The sequence below is a fragment of the Pistacia vera genome, unplaced genomic scaffold (assembly GCF_008641045.1).
Source record: "Pistacia vera cultivar Batoury unplaced genomic scaffold, PisVer_v2 Contig790, whole genome shotgun sequence".
Lineage (NCBI taxonomy): Eukaryota > Viridiplantae > Streptophyta > Magnoliopsida > Sapindales > Anacardiaceae > Pistacia > Pistacia vera.
In genome coordinates this window covers 124,112-143,889 of record NW_022196657.1, presented here as the reverse complement: position 1 = coordinate 143,889, position 19,778 = coordinate 124,112, and the positions used below count along the sequence as shown (strand labels likewise).

The 19,778-nt window shown below is 33.9% G+C and overlaps 2 protein-coding genes across 2 annotated transcripts; one reads left to right on the top strand and one right to left on the bottom strand.

Moving 5' to 3' along the window:
• Positions 1-2,841: 2,841 nt before the first annotated feature.
• On the top strand, positions 2,842-4,525 carry LOC116116953 (probable sugar phosphate/phosphate translocator At1g12500). The gene has a single exon (XM_031402988.1). It carries the CDS (start codon positions 3,101-3,103, stop codon positions 4,166-4,168), a length of 1,068 nt encoding a protein of 355 aa, XP_031258848.1. The 5' UTR covers positions 2,842-3,100; the 3' UTR covers positions 4,169-4,525.
• Positions 4,526-18,719: 14,194 nt separating this feature from the next.
• On the bottom strand, positions 18,720-19,572 carry LOC116116946 (mavicyanin-like). The gene is made up of 2 exons (XM_031402981.1): positions 19,347-19,572; positions 18,720-19,239 (listed from the first exon to the last, which is right to left on the bottom strand). The coding sequence occupies exons 1-2, from the start codon at positions 19,507-19,509 to the stop codon at positions 18,890-18,892; spliced, it is 513 nt and encodes a 170-aa protein (XP_031258841.1). The 5' UTR covers positions 19,510-19,572; the 3' UTR covers positions 18,720-18,889.
• Between the last annotated feature and the right edge of the window lie 206 nt (positions 19,573-19,778).

Below are 19,778 nucleotides of genomic sequence, written 5' to 3'. Positions count from 1 at the left end.
AATTCTAACAAAAATTAACTAAGGGTTATAAAACATAATTTAAATCATGCACCTCCATGTTGGGCGTTATAATTTTCTCACAATATGCTGCCCAATTAAATCAACAGTGGTAGCCACAACAACAAAGTAGAGAGCTGCCAAAGAAAGTAAAAAATCAATTTAAATTAGATAAACCATAGATCCAACATCTAGATCCAAATCACATTGCGCGTTTCTTTGGAAATGTGTTTTTCTGATGTTTAGAAATTATAGAAGTAAAAGTAATTGTGCAATTTGGGTGCCAGTGGTTTGCTTACCGTAAGGGACAGGAAAACGTTTAAGAAGGTAATATTCTACAACTAACATGGATGAGGAGAAGGTCATAGCAAATGTGCACTTGATACCTACATAGAAGTGATCAAAAACATTAAAACTAAAACGTAAAATAACGATAACAATTGACCATTTGTACCTGTAAAGTTTCCTGAAACAAATGCACGAAAAAGCATCTTTGAGTTTGCAAGGAAAATAAAAAGCTATCAAAGCAGGTCTAGAGGCATAATTTATAAAATACAATGAATCCAACAACATTTTAGGCTCTTTGAAGAACTTTGAAGATGCTCAAATTTCTATGTACAACTTAGTTAGAAACAAAAGAATAGCATTTAAGTGGAAGAACAAACCACAAACCTTCCAACAAAATGATGGTAACCTTCTCCCACACCATAATGAGATTTCCTATTTGTTACATCGAACATCAATCTGATTCAAAAGCACAACCAAATAAAAATCAAAATAAGTAACTGCTAAGCTAGTTCTTATAGGTGAAATCACATATAACAGAGAATAAAAGTTAATACCCAAGAATACCTTAGAGAATCGGTCTCGAGTCATCAATTCCGTTGTACAAAGCCAATTCTTCTACATTGAACAATCTCTAGAAGCAGAAGCAAAATCAATTCAAATTTGAATTCAAAATATATGCAAAATTGAATATTTAATCTATACATATAAACAAAGTTTTCTTGAGACTTTGGGATGCCATAATTTAGTTATTATTAATATTTATGGGAATGTGAAGGAACTAACATGAATCTAAATATCTTTTAATTAGACATTTGGATGCCTAATATGTGCTATTAATACTAATAAATAACAATTTACATATAAAAAAAGTTTTCTTGAGATATTTAATTGTTATTAATGTTTAGGTGAATGTAAAGGGACTAACATAAGTTTATATATCTTTTAATTAGACCATTGGATGTCCAATATGTGCTATTAATACTAATAAATAGTAATTCTAGAGCTGTAACTGAAATCCTACATGGCAATCATATATTAATAGAGCTCTTAAGATTCTCTATGGTATCCTACGTAGAATCTTACATGGAGTCTAAATGTCGATCAATAGAGAGGGTGTGCTTCAAGATTATATAGATATATAAATTGTATACCTCTACAGACATTGTATATAAATTGTATATACCTCGTACATCAATTCATACGAAAAATTTACAAAATTAGTTTTTGAACTCTTTGACAAATATTTTTAATATATATGTTTTTTTTCAATTTTATGGTTAGTTATTTTCAATCTAAATCATATAGATACTTCTATGTTATTTACACTTTCATCCTTAAGATTTGAAGTATATTGCACTTACCTCAAGCACTATAAAATACAAAAATTTAGTCCAATCAAACGAGAATAATACCTCTATTGTCTTATAAAAATGTTATTATAAATAAATAAAATATTAAAAAAAGTAAAAAGTTAGATGTTTCAAATTTTTTATGTTGTTAATTGGGTTTTGCTCTGAAGAATTTATATTTATAATTATGAGGAGTGATATTTAGGTGATGTTTTAATAATTTCATGATTATGAAATTAAGCAGGTTTTATAATATGCTTTAAATGATTCATATTATATTTGGATATCAACCATTACTCTTATGAAAAAATTATTTTTTTAGGTGTATAATATACTTTTTATCTTTTATTTATTTTTAGTAATATGTGAATAAAACAACATGAGTATTATAGACTTTTTATTGAAAAGTTTCATTTGCTTGAACCAAACTATTCATGGATCATAATACTAGAGGTAAGTAAATATAATCCAAACCTTAAGGATAAAAGTGCAAATAACCTGTTATTTCTTCATAAATCATCGCAAAATCATTCAAAATATTCGAGATCTTTTTCTTTTAGTGTAGAATTTGACTATGGATATATATCTCTACATTTGAAAAATAAGAATGAATTATTAATCTAATAAAATTAACTTCATGACATTTTCACATAAGTATTACATGAATTTTAAAAATTAAAAACACATATAAAAAAAATTGGAAGAGATGTTTGGTTTGTCAAGTTTTCTTAACCAATTTTGAAATTGGAAAATTAGTTTTTAAATTAGAGTTTTTTATTTTTTATTTTCTCAGGTATCATAAAATAACAAAATTCTCTCTTAGGTATCAAGAATAACAATTTATCCTTGGTGTTAGTAAACCATTAGGGTTTTATTATTTAATTTAATGGATTAAGTGCAAAATGAATTGGTTAGAGGACGAAAACACTAACAGATCGGTTACTATAAAGGTAAATTATTATTTCAGATAGTTAAGGGGGAAATTTATAATTTCATGATAATTCAGGGGTATATTAATGACTGACCTGCTACCAAATCATTTTCTTTCCGCCCAATAAAAATAGCCCTTTAATTTGGAGATTTTATAAAAGAGAGTTACAAACAATTTTTGGATTATACACTCAGTCAAACATGAAGACATAACAATAACATAATATCCAGTCAGACCACAGTCACACAACCGACACAACTCAAACTCATACTTCAAACTAATGTTTTCCATCCAACGCTTTTATTTCTCTCTCCCTAATCAAATCTAAATCTCCACCGTTAGATCAGATCCATCATTCTTCCTTAACACATCCTCATCCCCCACAACTCCTTTTTCTACTTCCAGATCTAAACACCAACCCACTCATACTTAACACTTTCTCGTATCTCTCTCTCTCTCTCTCTCTCTGTGATTTTTGTTCCGGTTTTAGAGAGAGAAAGTTTGAGCAAGAAAATTCCAAATTTGCCCTTGATCAATGGTTGAGGCACAGACATGGACAACACGGAGAATGAGCAACCCGAGGTTATCGGATTCAACGGTGGATCATCAACTCTTGGATATGCCGGCAACTCCGCCCGGTGATGTACGTAACAGCAACGTTGGATCGTTTTCGTACGTTTCTCCAACTGCTTTAACGGCTCTGACTATCGCATCATGGTACTTTTCAAACATTGGGGTGCTTCTCCTCAACAAGTACTTACTCAGCTTCTACGGTTTCCGTTACCCAATCTTTCTTACAATGATTCATATGATAGCTTGTGCTATTTATAGTTATGTGGCAATAAACTTTCTTGAGCTGGTTCCGCTACAGCATATTTTATCTAGAAAACAGTTTATGAAAATCTTTGCATTGAGTGCCATCTTTTGTTTCTCTGTTGTGTGCGGCAACACTTCACTTAGGTACATACCTGTTTCGTTTAATCAAGCCATTGGTGCTACGACGCCGTTTTTCACCGCAATTTTTGCTTTTTTGATTACTTGCAAGAAGGAATCTGCCGAAGTTTATTGTGCTTTGATGCCTGTTGTGTTTGGCATAGTTTTGGCTAGTAACAGTGAACCCTTGTTTCATTTATTCGGATTTTTGGTTTGTATTGGATCTACAGCTGGGCGTGCTTTAAAATCTGTGGTTCAAGGGATTTTGTTAACATCAGAAGCTGAGAAATTGCATTCAATGAATTTGTTACTTTATATGGCACCCATGGCTGCTATGATCTTGCTTCCATTTACACTTTATATAGAAGGGAATGTGGCTTCCATTACATTGGAGAAAGCTAGAGGAGATCCGTATATTGTTTTCTTGTTAATTGGGAATGCTACGGTGGCTTATTTGGTGAATTTGACAAATTTTTTGGTCACAAAGCATACAAGTGCATTAACTTTGCAGGTACTTGGCAATGCCAAGGCGGCTGTTGCGGCAGTTGTTTCAGTCTTGATTTTTAGAAATCCGGTGACAGTTATGGGAATTACTGGATTTGCTGTAACAATCATGGGTGTGGTGCTTTACAGTGAGGCAAAGAAGAGATCTAAAGTCACAACTCATTGATGCTAAGTGAATAATGTTTCATTTTGGATTTCATAAACACGGGTGCGCCTCCTTTTTACTTTATTCCTTGCTTTAAAGCTTTATTTTTTCTATTTTCATTAGATTTTGATGGAAGGGAAGAAGAGGATTGGGTTAAAGAAATGGGTTTTGATTGTATAGATATATGCTCTTTTTCTCTTTTGGGGGTGGTTTAAGAGAATAAATTCTCTCTCACTTTCCCCTGTGTGTAACCTTATGTCATTGTTTGATGCACTTTGAACACAAACCAGACTCATTCACATATTCACAGCAATGTGATTTATTTGGGAGAAAAAGTTCTCCCATTCATTTTTTTTCAATACATCCCTATTTGTTCCACTAAATTGTGTATGTTTTTTGCTATATTATTCCTTTTGCTGCATAATATGTATATGATTATTATGTATTTGGTTTCAGATTTGTATGTATTTGGTTTCAGATTTGTTTATTTGGTTCAATCCTCTTGCAATTTCCTCCATTAATTTCAGAGGTGAACATGTTTTGTATTTTTTAAGATTTTGAAAAATGAAAGTGGTGCATCTAGATCTTGAGAAATTTGATTACCTGTATCTTATTTTGCTGAAATCTGAATAATTGAATTTGTAATTTAATAATTTAATGGATTGAAACTGGTCGTTGATTCTCACTTTTATTTCCCTTTCTTTACAACTTCAAATTTTTAAATGCCATTAGGAAATTGAATTTTTGAGTGGTTCCACGCATCATTTTTCTTGATAAGCATTGAGTCATTAATGACCAATTTGGTCATAATCAGAAGAGAGCTACCTTATTGAAGGACTCCGAGTTTCTTTTTGTAGAAAACCATTGGGAGTGATATAATTGAACCAAGCTCAACTAAATCATTCATCAATTTGGGCTGGCTAATACATTTCCCCCTTTTTCCCCTGCTCAATCATCTTGTAATTCTTAGTTTACCTTTTGTTCCCAAATTGTTTGCTTTACGAACCAGGGATATACATCATTGGAAAAGGTATGTTTCTCTGATGGGTGAAGTTGAATTCCTACCATACTACACAAAACAACACCTAACAGTTTGGTGTTTAGATTAGGTGTAATAAACTCCATATTTAATGAAGAAAATTTGTTCACTACCCACACGTGAGTTGGCTTTTGTTGATTTTTACTCAGCAATTATATTTTCAATTACTTCTAAAGCCCCCAAACGAAACAATTCAGTTTTCCTTGATATTTGGTTGTGTTAAAAATTGCGGCTGCTCTCCCAGTACCAACGTGGGTTTAGAGTCAACACAATTAATCTGTTACCTTAAATTCTTGTTAACTGTTTTTCAAGTTTTCTTGGTTAAATTGATTGGCTATTATAAATTATTTTAAGCACTTTCATGCTGTTGTATCATTTGCCAAATACTATAATCAACACAAAATCAATATGAATCAATTTCATTAAGTCTGTATAATTTGGGCTTCTGTCAATTGATTGTTTTATCGAACACTATTGTCTTTTAAAATTTTTTGCACCAGATGTGTGATGCTCTGCTTTAGCTTGAATGCAACCAATTTGACCTGAAAGCTACATATTTGAAATTTGAACATCAGTTTTCGGGCGGAAAGCACCGTTTTACTGTTAGCAGCTGAGGTTTTGGTATGATATTGAAGACAATGTGCAATTTGCATCAGAGACACGCACTTGCTTAAAGTTTTGGTGTTGGTTAAACTTCCTTCTCAGCCAACCTAGCTGTCGGATAAGACAGAAGTTGGGTTGCTTCTTCTTCATTATCAAAAGTTCCAATCAAATAAACATTATCAATTTCAGGAAAAAGAATAGGCTTTGTTATCTTTAATTGAATCAAGAACATTAAAATACTAGGGTTTGTCTGCCAATGCCACAAATGTTCAATTTGCTTCATATGCGGTAATATTTATGGCCTCATATTCATCTATCCGAAAACCCTCATTTATGGTCTCTCTCTCACTTTATATAAAATACATAGATCCTCGGAACTTGAGTCATTTTCTTATAGATAGGGACATTTAGCCTAATCTCGAGAAGCTCTTTATTACTATCAGCATTCATAAGTTATTAGCTTCTAGGGTTACTTATGGCATGACTTTGAATAATTTGTTTTTGGTTCAAAGCGAGAGAGAGCTTTCAAGAATGTTACTTCTTTTATAAGCAACATGTGTTCAAATATTTTATTATTTTTAGACGAGATCCGGTGAAAAAGTTCATTGTGGAACTTAGGCAATGTTGAAATTCTAATTAAACATTTTTGGTGACTTCAAATCCCATCACGAACAATGAGAAAGAGCATCGTTTATAACATGCGGAACTTAATTGGTTTTAGAACAATAAACAAAAGCAAAGTAGTGCAACTATAAACATAGAAAGTAAATTTATCGATATTTTACATCTGTAGTTGATTGCATGATTGTATGTTAAGCAGTTGGAAATGATGCAACTGCAAAACGAGGAACACTTGAAAAAAGTGATGGTAGTTGGCATGGTCACATCAAGCTGCGGTCAATGTGGTATAATTTTGATTTTTCAATTGAAAGTAGTCGATTTCTCAGACTAGGTCGAAGTAAAAGCCAGAGATGAAGGCTGGCCGGCTATTCATGGCACACCGGGTGTTATGCTGGTGGACATATTAAATTATAAAGTTACGCGGCTGAAGGGTTGACGTGGTAAATGATTATGACTGGATCTAGAATTACCAAGGCAGTTTGGAGTTTCACTAACACTGCATCTGGTCCAACTATTTATTTAATTCATTCAATGCTAGATCTAGGGTAATGTTAGGGAAGAGAGAGTCCATACTCCATACTACAATTGGTATCATATCATTTATACAATAATTAATAAATATATATTAATTTTCCAAATCTTTAATTATATTAATAATTATAATAGATGAAAGAATGTTCATGTATAGCGAGAATATATTTTTTGCCTGTCCTTGCAGCTCAGATCAGTTAGGCATTTCGCATTCGTAAGCTTCATTAAATCTTCTCAAATTTAACAATTTTTCCTAAGAGGAAAAAAAAAATAAAAAAAAAGAAAATTGTTGAAAAATTTCTTCCATAAACGTATAATCTAGCCATATGTATTTTCTCCCACATTTACTACTGCATCTGTCGAAAAATTCAACAACTATCTAAAGAATGATGACTTCAATTCTGTTAGGAATAAATGTCGCACAATATAGAGAAATAGAAATTAGAGAATTAAGAACACAATCTCACAACACAAAAATTAAGTGAAAACTCCAAATCGGAGAAAAAACCACTCTCGTTGCGAAAGACAACCTGAAAAAATTCACTATATGAAAAAAATTTCAATTACTCACACTCTCAGTAACTTTCTCGCACCCAAAAATAAAAAAATAATTACACCCAAGAGAATTTTCGATACAAATTCTCTAACTCAAAGTTTAACACAAACCTTTCTAATTTTCTTCTCCTTTGGATATTCTTCTCTTTTTCTTTGGGATGCATAAAACTCTAACCAATGCCCCTTATTATAGCCTTCAAGAGCGAACTATTGCCACATATTTCACTTGACTAAATCTCCACACTTCTTTAAAGAGCTTGAGCCAACTCACTTCTTGGGCTATACTTGGGCTTTGATAATGAGCCTAATCCAACAATATTTTTAACTAGCCAACATGTGCAATTTGCGCAACAAGTGCAAGTATGCATGTGCCTTCTCACCAATGTTTTGAAGTCAAGTTCGGCTCGGCTGGTTCGAGCGGTCGAACTAGGAACAGAGGCCTTCATCGATCCGCACCAAAGATAAACCTTACTATATCAGTTAACTTGGAGTGACTGCAGTTGGACCCGCAGAACAGTAGCAAACCTTCGGTACAACCGGCTCGGGGCCCAAACCGGGTCACTAAAATTGCAAAACCCAGTTACATATTTCAATTCCTCATTCTATTAGAGTAAGTGCTCTAAAGCCAATTAAATATTGTAAAATGACTCTATGTATTGTGTTATTCTATTAATAAAAGGCATTATTTATATTATATAAATCATATTATATATATGTCCTTAGAGTGGTGAAACCGTGAAGAGAGAATCAAGTGGTTGTAAGTCTTGATTGTGAGATACTTATGAGCACTTATGGTGACCATTCTAGAAACTCTATAGTCCTAGTATTATTATGACTGAGGGCATAGATAATATGGTAAAACTATCATAGCATTGAACGTCCCAACCAAAAGGTAGTGACATATCTCGCATGTCAAAGTTGTTTGGTGACAACTTGGTGCGACACATGGGTACGATGCATGTGTGCTTGTTATTCATGAGTTCATTGGACTGACCCATTTAGAGGATTCTATATAAATGGTAACCTTAGTGTCTATGGAATACATCCTTTAACGAATGGTGGTGCATATGATCTTTAGACTTGAGATCATCAGAGTATCGTGTGTAAATATTGGTGTAGGTTGACACTAGCCAAACGTAATCCTATATAGGGTTATCAATATGGTAGTAATTGACTATATTAAGAAACATACTATGGCTATGCTGGGTCGACAAAGGATTCATCACTCCTGAGTACAGGATAAATTATCTTGGTGAGATATTGGGTAAAAGGCAATGACCTTAAATTTGTGGCCATGTGGAATCGAATTATTGCTCATTTGGTCGTTGGTTCGATGACCGAATACAAATATGTCAAGGAGATTCATACTTGAAGCTAACACTAATTATGTGCTTCAAACCTTGATGAGATAAGAGATGATGAAATGATTAAATTACATAGTAACCATACCGTTGATAGGTAGTTGTTTCGCTAAATCCGAATCTATTGGGTGGTCATGATGTCTTGGTAGAGGCCAATCTTGGTTTGTGTGTAATGAGGCGATTAATAGAGTGCTAATCATAATATATTACTTACTGCCAATATGATAAGGAGCCTATGAGTCATACACTTAGAAGACAATTTAAGGAAGATTAAATAAAATGACGGTTTTGTCATTTTATGATGAAATAGTATTTTGGTAATCTTACAATGCAATTAAATTTACTGAAAGGTTGTTGCCCATGTCCAATTTTATATTGGAATTTGATTCGTAAGGTTACATATTTATTTATATAATTATTGGTGTAAATATGTTTATAAATAAATTATTATTAGAATTAATATATATATATATATATTAGATAATTAATTAATTAATAATAATGATTAAATACCATTAATGCTTGTTTGGGAAAAAGGGAATATCTATTCCAAATAGGAATAGATGGCTATTCCAATTAAGAAATAAGTTTTAAACTATTACTAAAAGGAATAGGGTTTTTAGTTGCACTACAAAAAGGCAACTAAAATTATTTTTAATAGAGACAACTCATAACATAGAAACCCTAGCCGTTTTTCCCTTAGTGTAAAGTAATTTTTCTCTTAAAAATTTCAGCCCCAACTTCTTTGAATCATGCAATTAATTCTAGCAAAATTAATTGTGTAAATTTCTTGTCTTCGTATGGATTACCGTAACTTTATTCCTACACTTGGAGTGAAGCGTAATTGAATTAATCCATAGAAGGAGCTGCCAAACGTAGGTATAATAAATCAATTCTGAATTATTTATTTGTTTAACATGTAAATAATACAATTGGTATAAGGATCAATGGGTTTAGGGTTTAATAATCAGAATAAATTTTTGAATCTCACTGCGTATATTTCGATTAGAACCTAACAGTGGTATCAGAGTCTCTTATATCTTATTGTATTATTTAATATACGTTTTTAAAACATGTGATTTGTTTGACTGCATGTTTGTGTGTAAATTGATTATTTTAATAATTTGTACATGATTAGGTTAATCAATTTGATTAATGAAGATATTAAATTTTGTGGATGCATATTTATTGGTTTAATATGAATTTAAATTAACGTTTTTGTTGAAATTGTTGTTTTGGCAAAATGTTGCTGTTGGATGCGCATTGTTGTGAATGTCCTAGTTTTGGTCATGTGTTTTGCACATGATTCGTTTCGGTTTCGCATTGTTGCGAGTAAATGTGCCTGATCGTGAATTATTTTTTGCAAAATCTATGATTCTCCGTACAAACGTAATGGTGTTGAAAAACCATCTCACGTCGCGGTGAAATAAATCTTTGCCTTGGCGATAAGTTGAAAAAACAGCTCATACCGTGGTGAAATAAATATTCGCTACGGCACATGTTTTTGGTGTCGAAGTAACGATAAAAACTTGTGCATGTTATGGCAAAATAAAACTTTGCCGTAGCGTGAAAGTGATGTGAGATCGTAAAAATCCTACTCACGCTAAGACGAAATAAAACTTAGCTGCAGTGTAAGAGCAACATGAGATTGCGAATATCCAACTCATGCCGTGGCACACGTTCTTTTTTCGTTGATACGCCATGGCAAGCGAGCAATTGTTTGTCTTGTATCGCGTTGTCGTGTGATGGGACTTAAGTGCAGTATTTTAAAAGTGTTGAACCAATAATAATTGCAAATCAAAAGGGTAATTTTTAATATCACCCATTGAATTCAAAATTGACTGTTTTGAATGTATGCAATGATTCTTGTTTGAAAATTACATAGGGCCTGATACATGAGTCTCAGACCTATGGATTGTTTTATTTTGGGTATGTTTGTATTTTTTAAATAAATAGGACCTACATGTCCTGCCTCCCTCTAAATTCTTTATGTAACTCTTCCTCTCATCTCATTCCTCTCGTATGTAACGCGAGGTTTCTAATCTATTGATGTAAATTAGAATAGGATTTATTTCTTTTGTAAATTCCTTTTGTAATGTACATGATGAAGAAATGATGGAGTAATGAAGAGGTGAGCAAACTTGAAGACCCAAGTTTTTTTGTTTTGACCATAGGTTGACTTACCGATTCCTCTAGGCTAGAGGAAATCGGTTTTAGTTAGGCCATTACCAGCACGTTTACCTTTATTGCTTAATATGCATGCTAAGGATGGATATTATGACTATAACATGTTAGCCAAGACAATAAAATGATGAGACCAAATACAAAACCCTCATTAAAGATATTAAGTCTAATTCACGCCTTCCAACACCATAGGCCTAGTCAAACCATTGTTCGTCGTAGCCTTGTTCACATTAGCGAATGTTGCACTTCTGCCAGTTGGAGGCTAAGTCAAATTGGAGTTTTTCCTTAATGGTGTTGGGTAAAGACTTAACTAGTAGTTTTTAACTTGTTTGATCAACAAAGGTTGAAAACGTACTAGAGGCAAAGTAGAGAAGTGTAATCTAATGATGCACAAGTTGACATGTAGTGTCTACTCTCTTGATCCAAGAGTTACATTGGACGTCAATGGTTGGTGCCAATGAATTGTGTAATTGGTCTTGTGGCCCAATTTATATTTGAGGATTAATGGTCGGTGCCATTAGCTAGTATAAATTGAGTTTGTTTGACCTACCTAATTCAACCCATTTTGGCTTGATTCGATCAATGCAGGTTTAAAATGGAATTGATGGGATCTTGTCCCACTAGGAAAACCAACGGGCCTCCCGAGTTTCACAATGAAGGCTATTAAATCTTAGTAAAATAGTGGAAGAATTTAATTAATTAAAAGACATTGATTAATTAAATTTATAACATGATATTAACTCTATTTATTTTGCACTTGTAGACTCACAAAATGACTACCAACACACTATCATTGCGATCACTTATCGAAAAAGGAAACCAGTTTGATGGTAATAATTTCATAAACTGGTATAGACATTTTCAATCTGTACTTGAGTCTGAAGACAAATTATATACCATGGAGCAAACTTTAGAGCTTGATGATGATTCCACCCAAGAACAAAGAGACGTTTATTCATAACGTTTGCATGATACTAACATTGACCTTATAAAGTATCTTATATTAGCATCAATGATACCGGAACTGCAAAAGCAGTATGCGAAGATGGATCTATCCACCATGGTCTTGACCCTTCGACAAAAGGAGAAGTATAAGGTCTCAAACAAATTATTCAGATGCAATATGGACAAGGGTGCCAAAGTTGGGCCTCATATGCTTAAGATGATGAAGTATATTGAGGCACTAGACATTTTAGGATGTGGTCTTGAAGAAGGTTTAATAATAGGCCTAGTCTTACAATCCGTACATGATACTTTTTCTCAATTTGTTAGTGACTTTGTCAAAAATAATGAGAAGAAAACTGTTCCTAAGCATCTGAGGATATTGGAGGCCATAGAGTTAGACATGAATATGTCAAACACTATGATGTTAGTTGATGCTAACTTTGGTAGTGATAAAGTCAAAGCCAAGGCTAAGTCTAAAATTGAACAAGCTCATGAGCCAATGGGAGTGAACATAGAGGATGAGAAGGTTGTTTGTTTTCATTGTGGAAAAACTGGCTACTGGATGAACATTGCAAGGCCTTCCTAAAAAGTAAGAAGAAGAATGTTGCCTCTTCTTCTAAAGGTATGTTCATGATTGAAATTAACCTATCTCCGTTAAAATCTTGGGTTATTGACACTAGATGTGGATCTCACATTTGTATTAATGTGTAGGAACTATGGAAGAAAAGAATACTTGGCCAAAGGGAGGTGGACCTACTCGTTGGGAATGGAGCTACAATTGTCACATTAGTTGTAGGAAATTGTCATTTGTTGTTGCTTCGGGCCTTATTTTACATAAATTGTTATTATGTACCTTCAGTTTTGAAGAATATAAATTCAGTGTTCGCTTTGGACAGTTTTAGATATCGTTTTATTATAGCTGATGGATTGATGTCTTTTAGTTTAAAAAATATTCATTATGTAACTACAAGATTACATAATGGTTTATATGTTTTAGAAATGGATAATAAAGAGATACTCAATCTTGAAAATATGAAAGCCAAGCATGGGTGACTTGAACCAAACATTTTTTTGGCATTGTAGGCTAGGTCATCTTAATCAGACTCACATTGCAAAACTCTACAAGGACAAGGTTTTGGATCCATTTGATTTTCAATCTTATGAGATATGCAAGTCATGTCTTTTAGGCAAAATGACTAAAACATCTTTCACTGGAAGCAGTGAAAAGATCTACAGTATCATCCATAGCAATGTATGTGGACCATTAGCAATTCAAGCCAGAGGAGGATATTCCTAGTTCATCACATTTACTTATGACTTCAGTAGATATGAATATATTTATTTAATGAGACATAAATCTGAATTATTTGACAAGTTCAAGAATTCAAGAATGAAGTATAGAACAAACTGGGCAAAAGTATTAAAGTGGATAAAGTTGTGAGTTTGTGTTAGAGTTTTTGGGTTTCATCTAGGGAGAGATATTAAAAGTGTTTGGTGGAAGCTTAATCAATTTGATTTGAGTTTGGGAATGGTTGCTAGAGTTGAGATTGATGAAGACAATGAAAATAACAAAGGAAGTATTTGGGTTTTGGATCAAAAGCTTGATCAACCCATGGATGAAGAGGTTGGAAGACTGAGAAACATGTAGAGAGAAAAGGTTTGATGCGATTACATTTCTTATATTGTTTCTATTTCTACTTCAAATAGATATAATTAAAACTTTACTTGTCCTTATGTCTTATCAACCTATTGCGATGAACTAAATTTAATTGGCCTAATTGTGAATCGAGCAAAATCTTTTTTGTTGCAGAGGCTTGAAATTCATTCTCATCTTATACTCCATCTATTGATATTAGAGATTATTTGTGGAGTTCATCTATAGTTTTGTTGGGTTTGGAGTTACATTACCATTGATTGAATTACATTACATAAGATGAGTGCATGACAAGGTAGAAGAGATGTATTGATTCTATGGATGTTGTTATTATTATTATTGGTATTTCGGATTTTGTTGTTGTTGCTAATTTAGTGTTTAAATTTCACATAAATTTTCCGCCTTGTTAGCTCTGCGGGTTGCATTCTAGAGTCTTCAATGTTTAGTTTTAGGAAATTTTTTAGGTTTGATGATGTCAGCATGGTGACTTCATTGGTCCAACCTAGGACCTGGCCCCATGGCCGGTGACACCCCGGGTCAGGTGTCAAAACATTGCTTCTCACATGGGACAACATAATGTAATTTTTCTAGTAATGGGAATTTGTATGACCTAGTGTTTTTTGTCGCTTGATTTTTGTAAGTAACTAGTAGAACTTCTTACTCTCAAAATGAGAACTTACAAGGGTATTTGGTGAGGAAAACTCAGTGGGGTGGGCGAGTTCGGGTAACCATCCAAATCCCATAGAATCGGAACAGGCACCAACTGGTTCCTAGAATTTGGAACCAGAACCAAAACCAATTGGCTTCGGTTTCTAAATGTATAGAATTGAACTTGGAACATAGGTTCTGGTTCTGGGTACTTGGGAAAATTATGAATGCTCTCCTATTAGTCACAAAAATGACAAATATACCTTGTGAAAATTACAAATACACCCCAATTGTTTACAACAATTACAAATACATTGCAACCACCACTTCCCACTAAACCCTAACCTAAAATCATAAAAGAGGTCATTTTGTTTCAAATTAAAAGGCACCATGGACAAAGCCTTCATGCTAATGCTCTCAAACCTCATTCACCTCCACAACTCCCTTGACCCTACCACCTCCCTCCTTTCCTCTACCACTGTTGCTTCCCTCGCCATCTTCTTCACTTCTTCCACCTCCTCTACTTCCCTCTTGNCAGAGGAGGATATTCCTAGTTCATCACATTTACTTATGACTTCAGAAGATATGGATATGTTTATTTAATGAGACATAAATATGAATTATTTGACAAGTTCAAGAATTCAAGAATGAAGTATAGAACAAATTGGGCAAAAGTATTAAAGCGGATAAAGTTGTGAGTTTGTGTTAGAGTTTTTGGGTTTCATCTAGGGAGAGATATTAAAAGTCTTTGGTGGAAGCTTAATCAATTTGATTTGAGTTTGGGAATGGTTGCTAGAGTTGAGATTGATGAAGACAATGAAAATAACAAAGGAAGTATTTGGGTTTTGGATCAAAAGCTTGATCAACCCATGGAGGAAGAGGTTGGAAGACTGAGAAACATGTAGAGAGAAAAGGTTTGATGCAATTACATTTCTTATATCGTTTCTATTTCTACTTCAAATAGATATAATTAAAACTTTACTTGTCCTTATGTCTTATCAGCTTATTGCGATGAACTAAATTTAATTGGCCTAATTGTGAATCGAGCAAAATCTTTTTTGTTGCAGAGGCTTGAAATTCATTCTCATCTTATACCCCATCTATTGATATTAGAGATTATTTGTGGAGTTCATCTATAGTTTTGTTGGGTTTGGAGTTACATTACCATTGATTGAATTACATTACATAAGATGAGTGCATGACAAGGTAGAAGAGATGTATTGATTCTATGGATGTTGTTATTATTATTATTGGTATTTCGGATTTTGTTGTTGTTGCTAATTTAGTGTTTAAATTTCACATAAATTTTCCGCCTTGTTAGCTCTGCGGGTTGCATTCTAGAGTCTTCAATGTTTAGTTTTAGGAAATTTTTTAGGTTTGATGATGTCAGCATGGTGACTTCATTGGTCCAACCTAGGACCTGGCCCCATGGCCGGTGACACCCCGGGTCAGGTGTCAAAACATTGCTTCTCACATGGGACAACATAATGTAATTTTTCTAGTAATGGGAATTTGTATGACCTAGTGTTTTTTGTCGCTTGATTTTTGTAAGTAACTAGTAGAACTTCTTACTCTCAAAATGAGAACTTACAAGGGTATTTGGTGAGGAAAACTCAGTGGGGTGGGCGAGTTCGGGTAACCATCCAAATCCCATAGAATCGGAACAGGCACCAACTGGTTCCTAGAATTTGGAACCAGAACCAAAACCAATTGGCTTCGGTTTCTAAATGTATAGAATTGAACTTGGAACATAGGTTCTGGTTCTGGGTACTTGGGAAAATTATGAATGCTCTCCTATTAGTCACAAAAATGACAAATATACCTTGTGAAAATTACAAATACACCCCAATTGTTTACAACAATTACAAATACATTGCAACCACCACTTCCCACTAAACCCTAACCTAAAATCATAAAAGAGGTCATTTTGTTTCAAATTAAAAGGCACCATGGACAAAGCCTTCATGCTAATGCTCTCAAACCTCTTTCACCTCCACAACTCCCTTGACCCTACCACCTCCCTCCTTTCCTCTACCACTGTTGCTTCCCTCGCCATCTTCTTCACTTCTTCCACCTCCTCTACTTCCCTCTTGTCCTCTTCCTCTGCCACCCCCCTCATCTTGTTCACCCTCTCCTCCCTCTTTTCCTTGCTCTCCACTGCTAAAAAAATTGTCGGGAAATCAGGCACAACCTTATTCTCCTCTGATAACAAAAGCAACCCCAGCCTCAGTTTCCTTTACTTACTTCGTGTTGGCCTTTCGAGCTCTCACCATAGAACACATCTGATAGTCAGAGGCTCCGCTTCGCAAAGCTCATTGGTGTTCTTTATACAAAATTGAACTTAGGGCTTTTGCAAATCGTAAATTGAATTTCACGTTTTACGTTTTCTTATTCAATTGAATCATCAAATTTCCAAATGGTCCCCATATTTTTATAAAATTTTAATTTAGTCCTGATTCTAGTTCTAGTTCCTAAAGCGTTGGAACCGGAATCAGAACGACACTGTCCCGGTTCCAATTTTTGGAACTGGGATCAACCTTGTGAGGGCCAGCTCTGGATAGGAACCAAAACCAAAACTGAAACCCCGGGTACTGTCGGTTTTGATTCTACCCTAAATTCCTAAACACCCCAATCTAGGACAATGGTGCTAGGAGTTTCTATTGTTATAAACGTCTCTTAGTTCTTTTCTTTGTTGAGGTGCTCAAAGCCTTGAAAGGCTTCGGCCTCAGCCTCGGTATATCCCCCGACATCCTTTCCTTCTTAGGAATTGATGTCTCAAACTATTTTCTTTCATATTTTTTAAAAATCAAGTTATTTTCTATTTTAAAGAAATTTATAACTTTATATATTTTCAAAAATCTTTTAAATATTTTTTTGTCATCATAAGAAAGTGGGAAAAGTTCATTAGGGTTACCTCTGTCCATTTTATTGGCTTTCATAGCTAGCTTGCAGCTCTCCTTAAAGTTCCAAAATCTCTTGAATAGGGTTTGATCACCGGCCGCTTGTATGGCTGCTATCTGTGTAACCAATAGGATCAAATGGCCTTTTGCCTTACGCGACACGTCTTTCTTCCTTCCCGACTCATATTCTTTATTATCTCATTGGTTTGAACTAACTCTTTTAAACACTCAAGGAATCAAGCCTTAGCTCGCATTCTAGACCTCCCTCTTTGGGGCGTTGACTCTTTTCCTTACTAGTTCTATCATATTTGTTCACTGTGAATAACAAACTTTTTGTTTTCCATTCGCTAAACGGCGCCACATGTTGATGCTTTGTTTTTGTCAAGTACTTGGTAAAGATTCTTAGTCCTAGGGCGACGACTTAGAAGAGTGTTTGCAACTCATTACCTAAGACAATGGTGTTAAAGGAGTTTCAGTTGCCAAAGTCTCTTAGCTTTGGTCCTTGTTGATGTACATGTTTAGTGCCTGGAAAGGCTTCGGTCTTGGTCTCCGTATACGTAGACCTCGGTGTATGTCTAGGCCTCCCCTAAAAATGATCACTTATTCTCAGATAAATCTATTTAATAATAATAATAATAATAATAATAATAATAAAAGGTTATTTAATAGCCAGAATTGACCACTATAACAGTTAGAATTGACAATCAGCTGCCAGAAAACATTTTTTAGAATCCAATGACAAGAAAATTTTTCGATGCGATTTGGTAATAATAAATTAATAATAGTATCAACTGATATCTCAGAATGATCTATTTAATCTTTTAGTTTTTTTTATGACAATATATGCAACATTTGGCTGGACTCTAATAGAGAAAGTTTGACACCAAAATTTTGTCTATCAAATCTCGGCTAAACACCATCTTTTATTGGCTTTAAAAATTATATAGATGGATTATTCAAAAATGATTACTTTAATACCAATATTGTTATAAAAACACCTTAGGAATTGATTTACTAATTTTTAATTTAAGATATTATACGTTTAATTAACAATTTATATTAATATAATTGATAATCAATTAAAATTTAATGATACAATTGTAGTCTACAGCTAGTATAATTTATGTAAGGACATATTAGTAAAACGCAAATATGAAACATTTATTTAGATATCATCTCCATTTAGAAAACAAACACGTACGTCACCTATCTAAATTCTATCAAGTAAAACTAAAGTCTACTAAGTGACAAAAAGGGACACGCAAACACCTCCTATTTCATCATTCATTGATGGCCTGGTTAACTCGCCTAAGATCTCGGCCTCGGATTAGGGATGTGTAAAATAATCCGATATCTGGTATCTAATTCGATCTGAAAAAATTGGATATTTGATTTGTTTACCTAACAAGTATAATAAAAGATTATGTATATATGTAAGTGATAGTATGATACCAATGTTACTTTGAATAAGCAATCTACTATGAAACTAAAATATTACACATCGGAAAAGAGCAAGTGTATACATGCTCAATGAGATCATATACATCAACTAAATGATTAAAACTCAATTACAATACAAAATTAAAATCAATATTCCCAAATCTACAACAATAACAATATTAAACTCAGAACAATCACACAAAAACCGTTACTCAAGGAATATTATATTAAATCCTATCATCAGCACTGTTAGTTTCAATACTAAACCATCAAGATTCCAACAAAAGCAGCCACAACAGCCATGAATCCATAGAAAAGTGACGCAGTCCTTCCAGTTGCAGCAGATGGTGGAGGAGTAGTTGAAGGAGAAGGAGCAGATACTGGAGGTAAAGTTTCACCTTCAGCCAACACTGTTATTGCTAGCTTTTGATTTCCAACCTCACAATGCTGCCCAACTCCACAAATGTACCATTTCTTTCCAGGTGAACTTAGTATAATTTCATCACTTCCTGAACTCGAAGTTCTAGCATTAGGTGACTTCACACACTGTTGGTAGGAAGCTGCATCAGTTATTCTCATCAGATTGTGTGCTCCCTGTGGATAATTGAAAACTGCACCAACCCAACAAAATCAATTAAATCATAATCAATCAGCCATCTTCACAAAATAATCCTGATATGAAGGGTTAATTAATTAATTTATAGAGTAATTAACTTACTAAGTTTGTCACCGACGCGAAACTCCTTCCCCTCAGCCCACTTCTGGTAATCGAATTTAGTGGTCCAACCTGTGGCATCTCCAACCACGAAATCTGTTGCCAAAATTGAAGGAACATAAGTGGCTACAATGACAAGAATGATGAGCAACTTGGAATTCGCCATGTCAAGATTAAAGCGCTGGCACTCAATTAGAAACTTTCGTTCGTCAAAAAGTTATTTGTTAAGCTATGAGTGCCTCTGACAGAAATTAAGTTGAAATGGTAGCTGCTTATTTATAGGGTTGTGAATGAAAGAAAGTGTTAGTGATTAACGTATATGCAGTGATCCGGCTAGGGTCGGCATTGCCAAATGCTGGGACGTAAGTAACGAGGTGTATGAATTGAACCGTAAAAAAATGAAAAAAAGTATTATTTTGGATTTTCCCTCGTGGA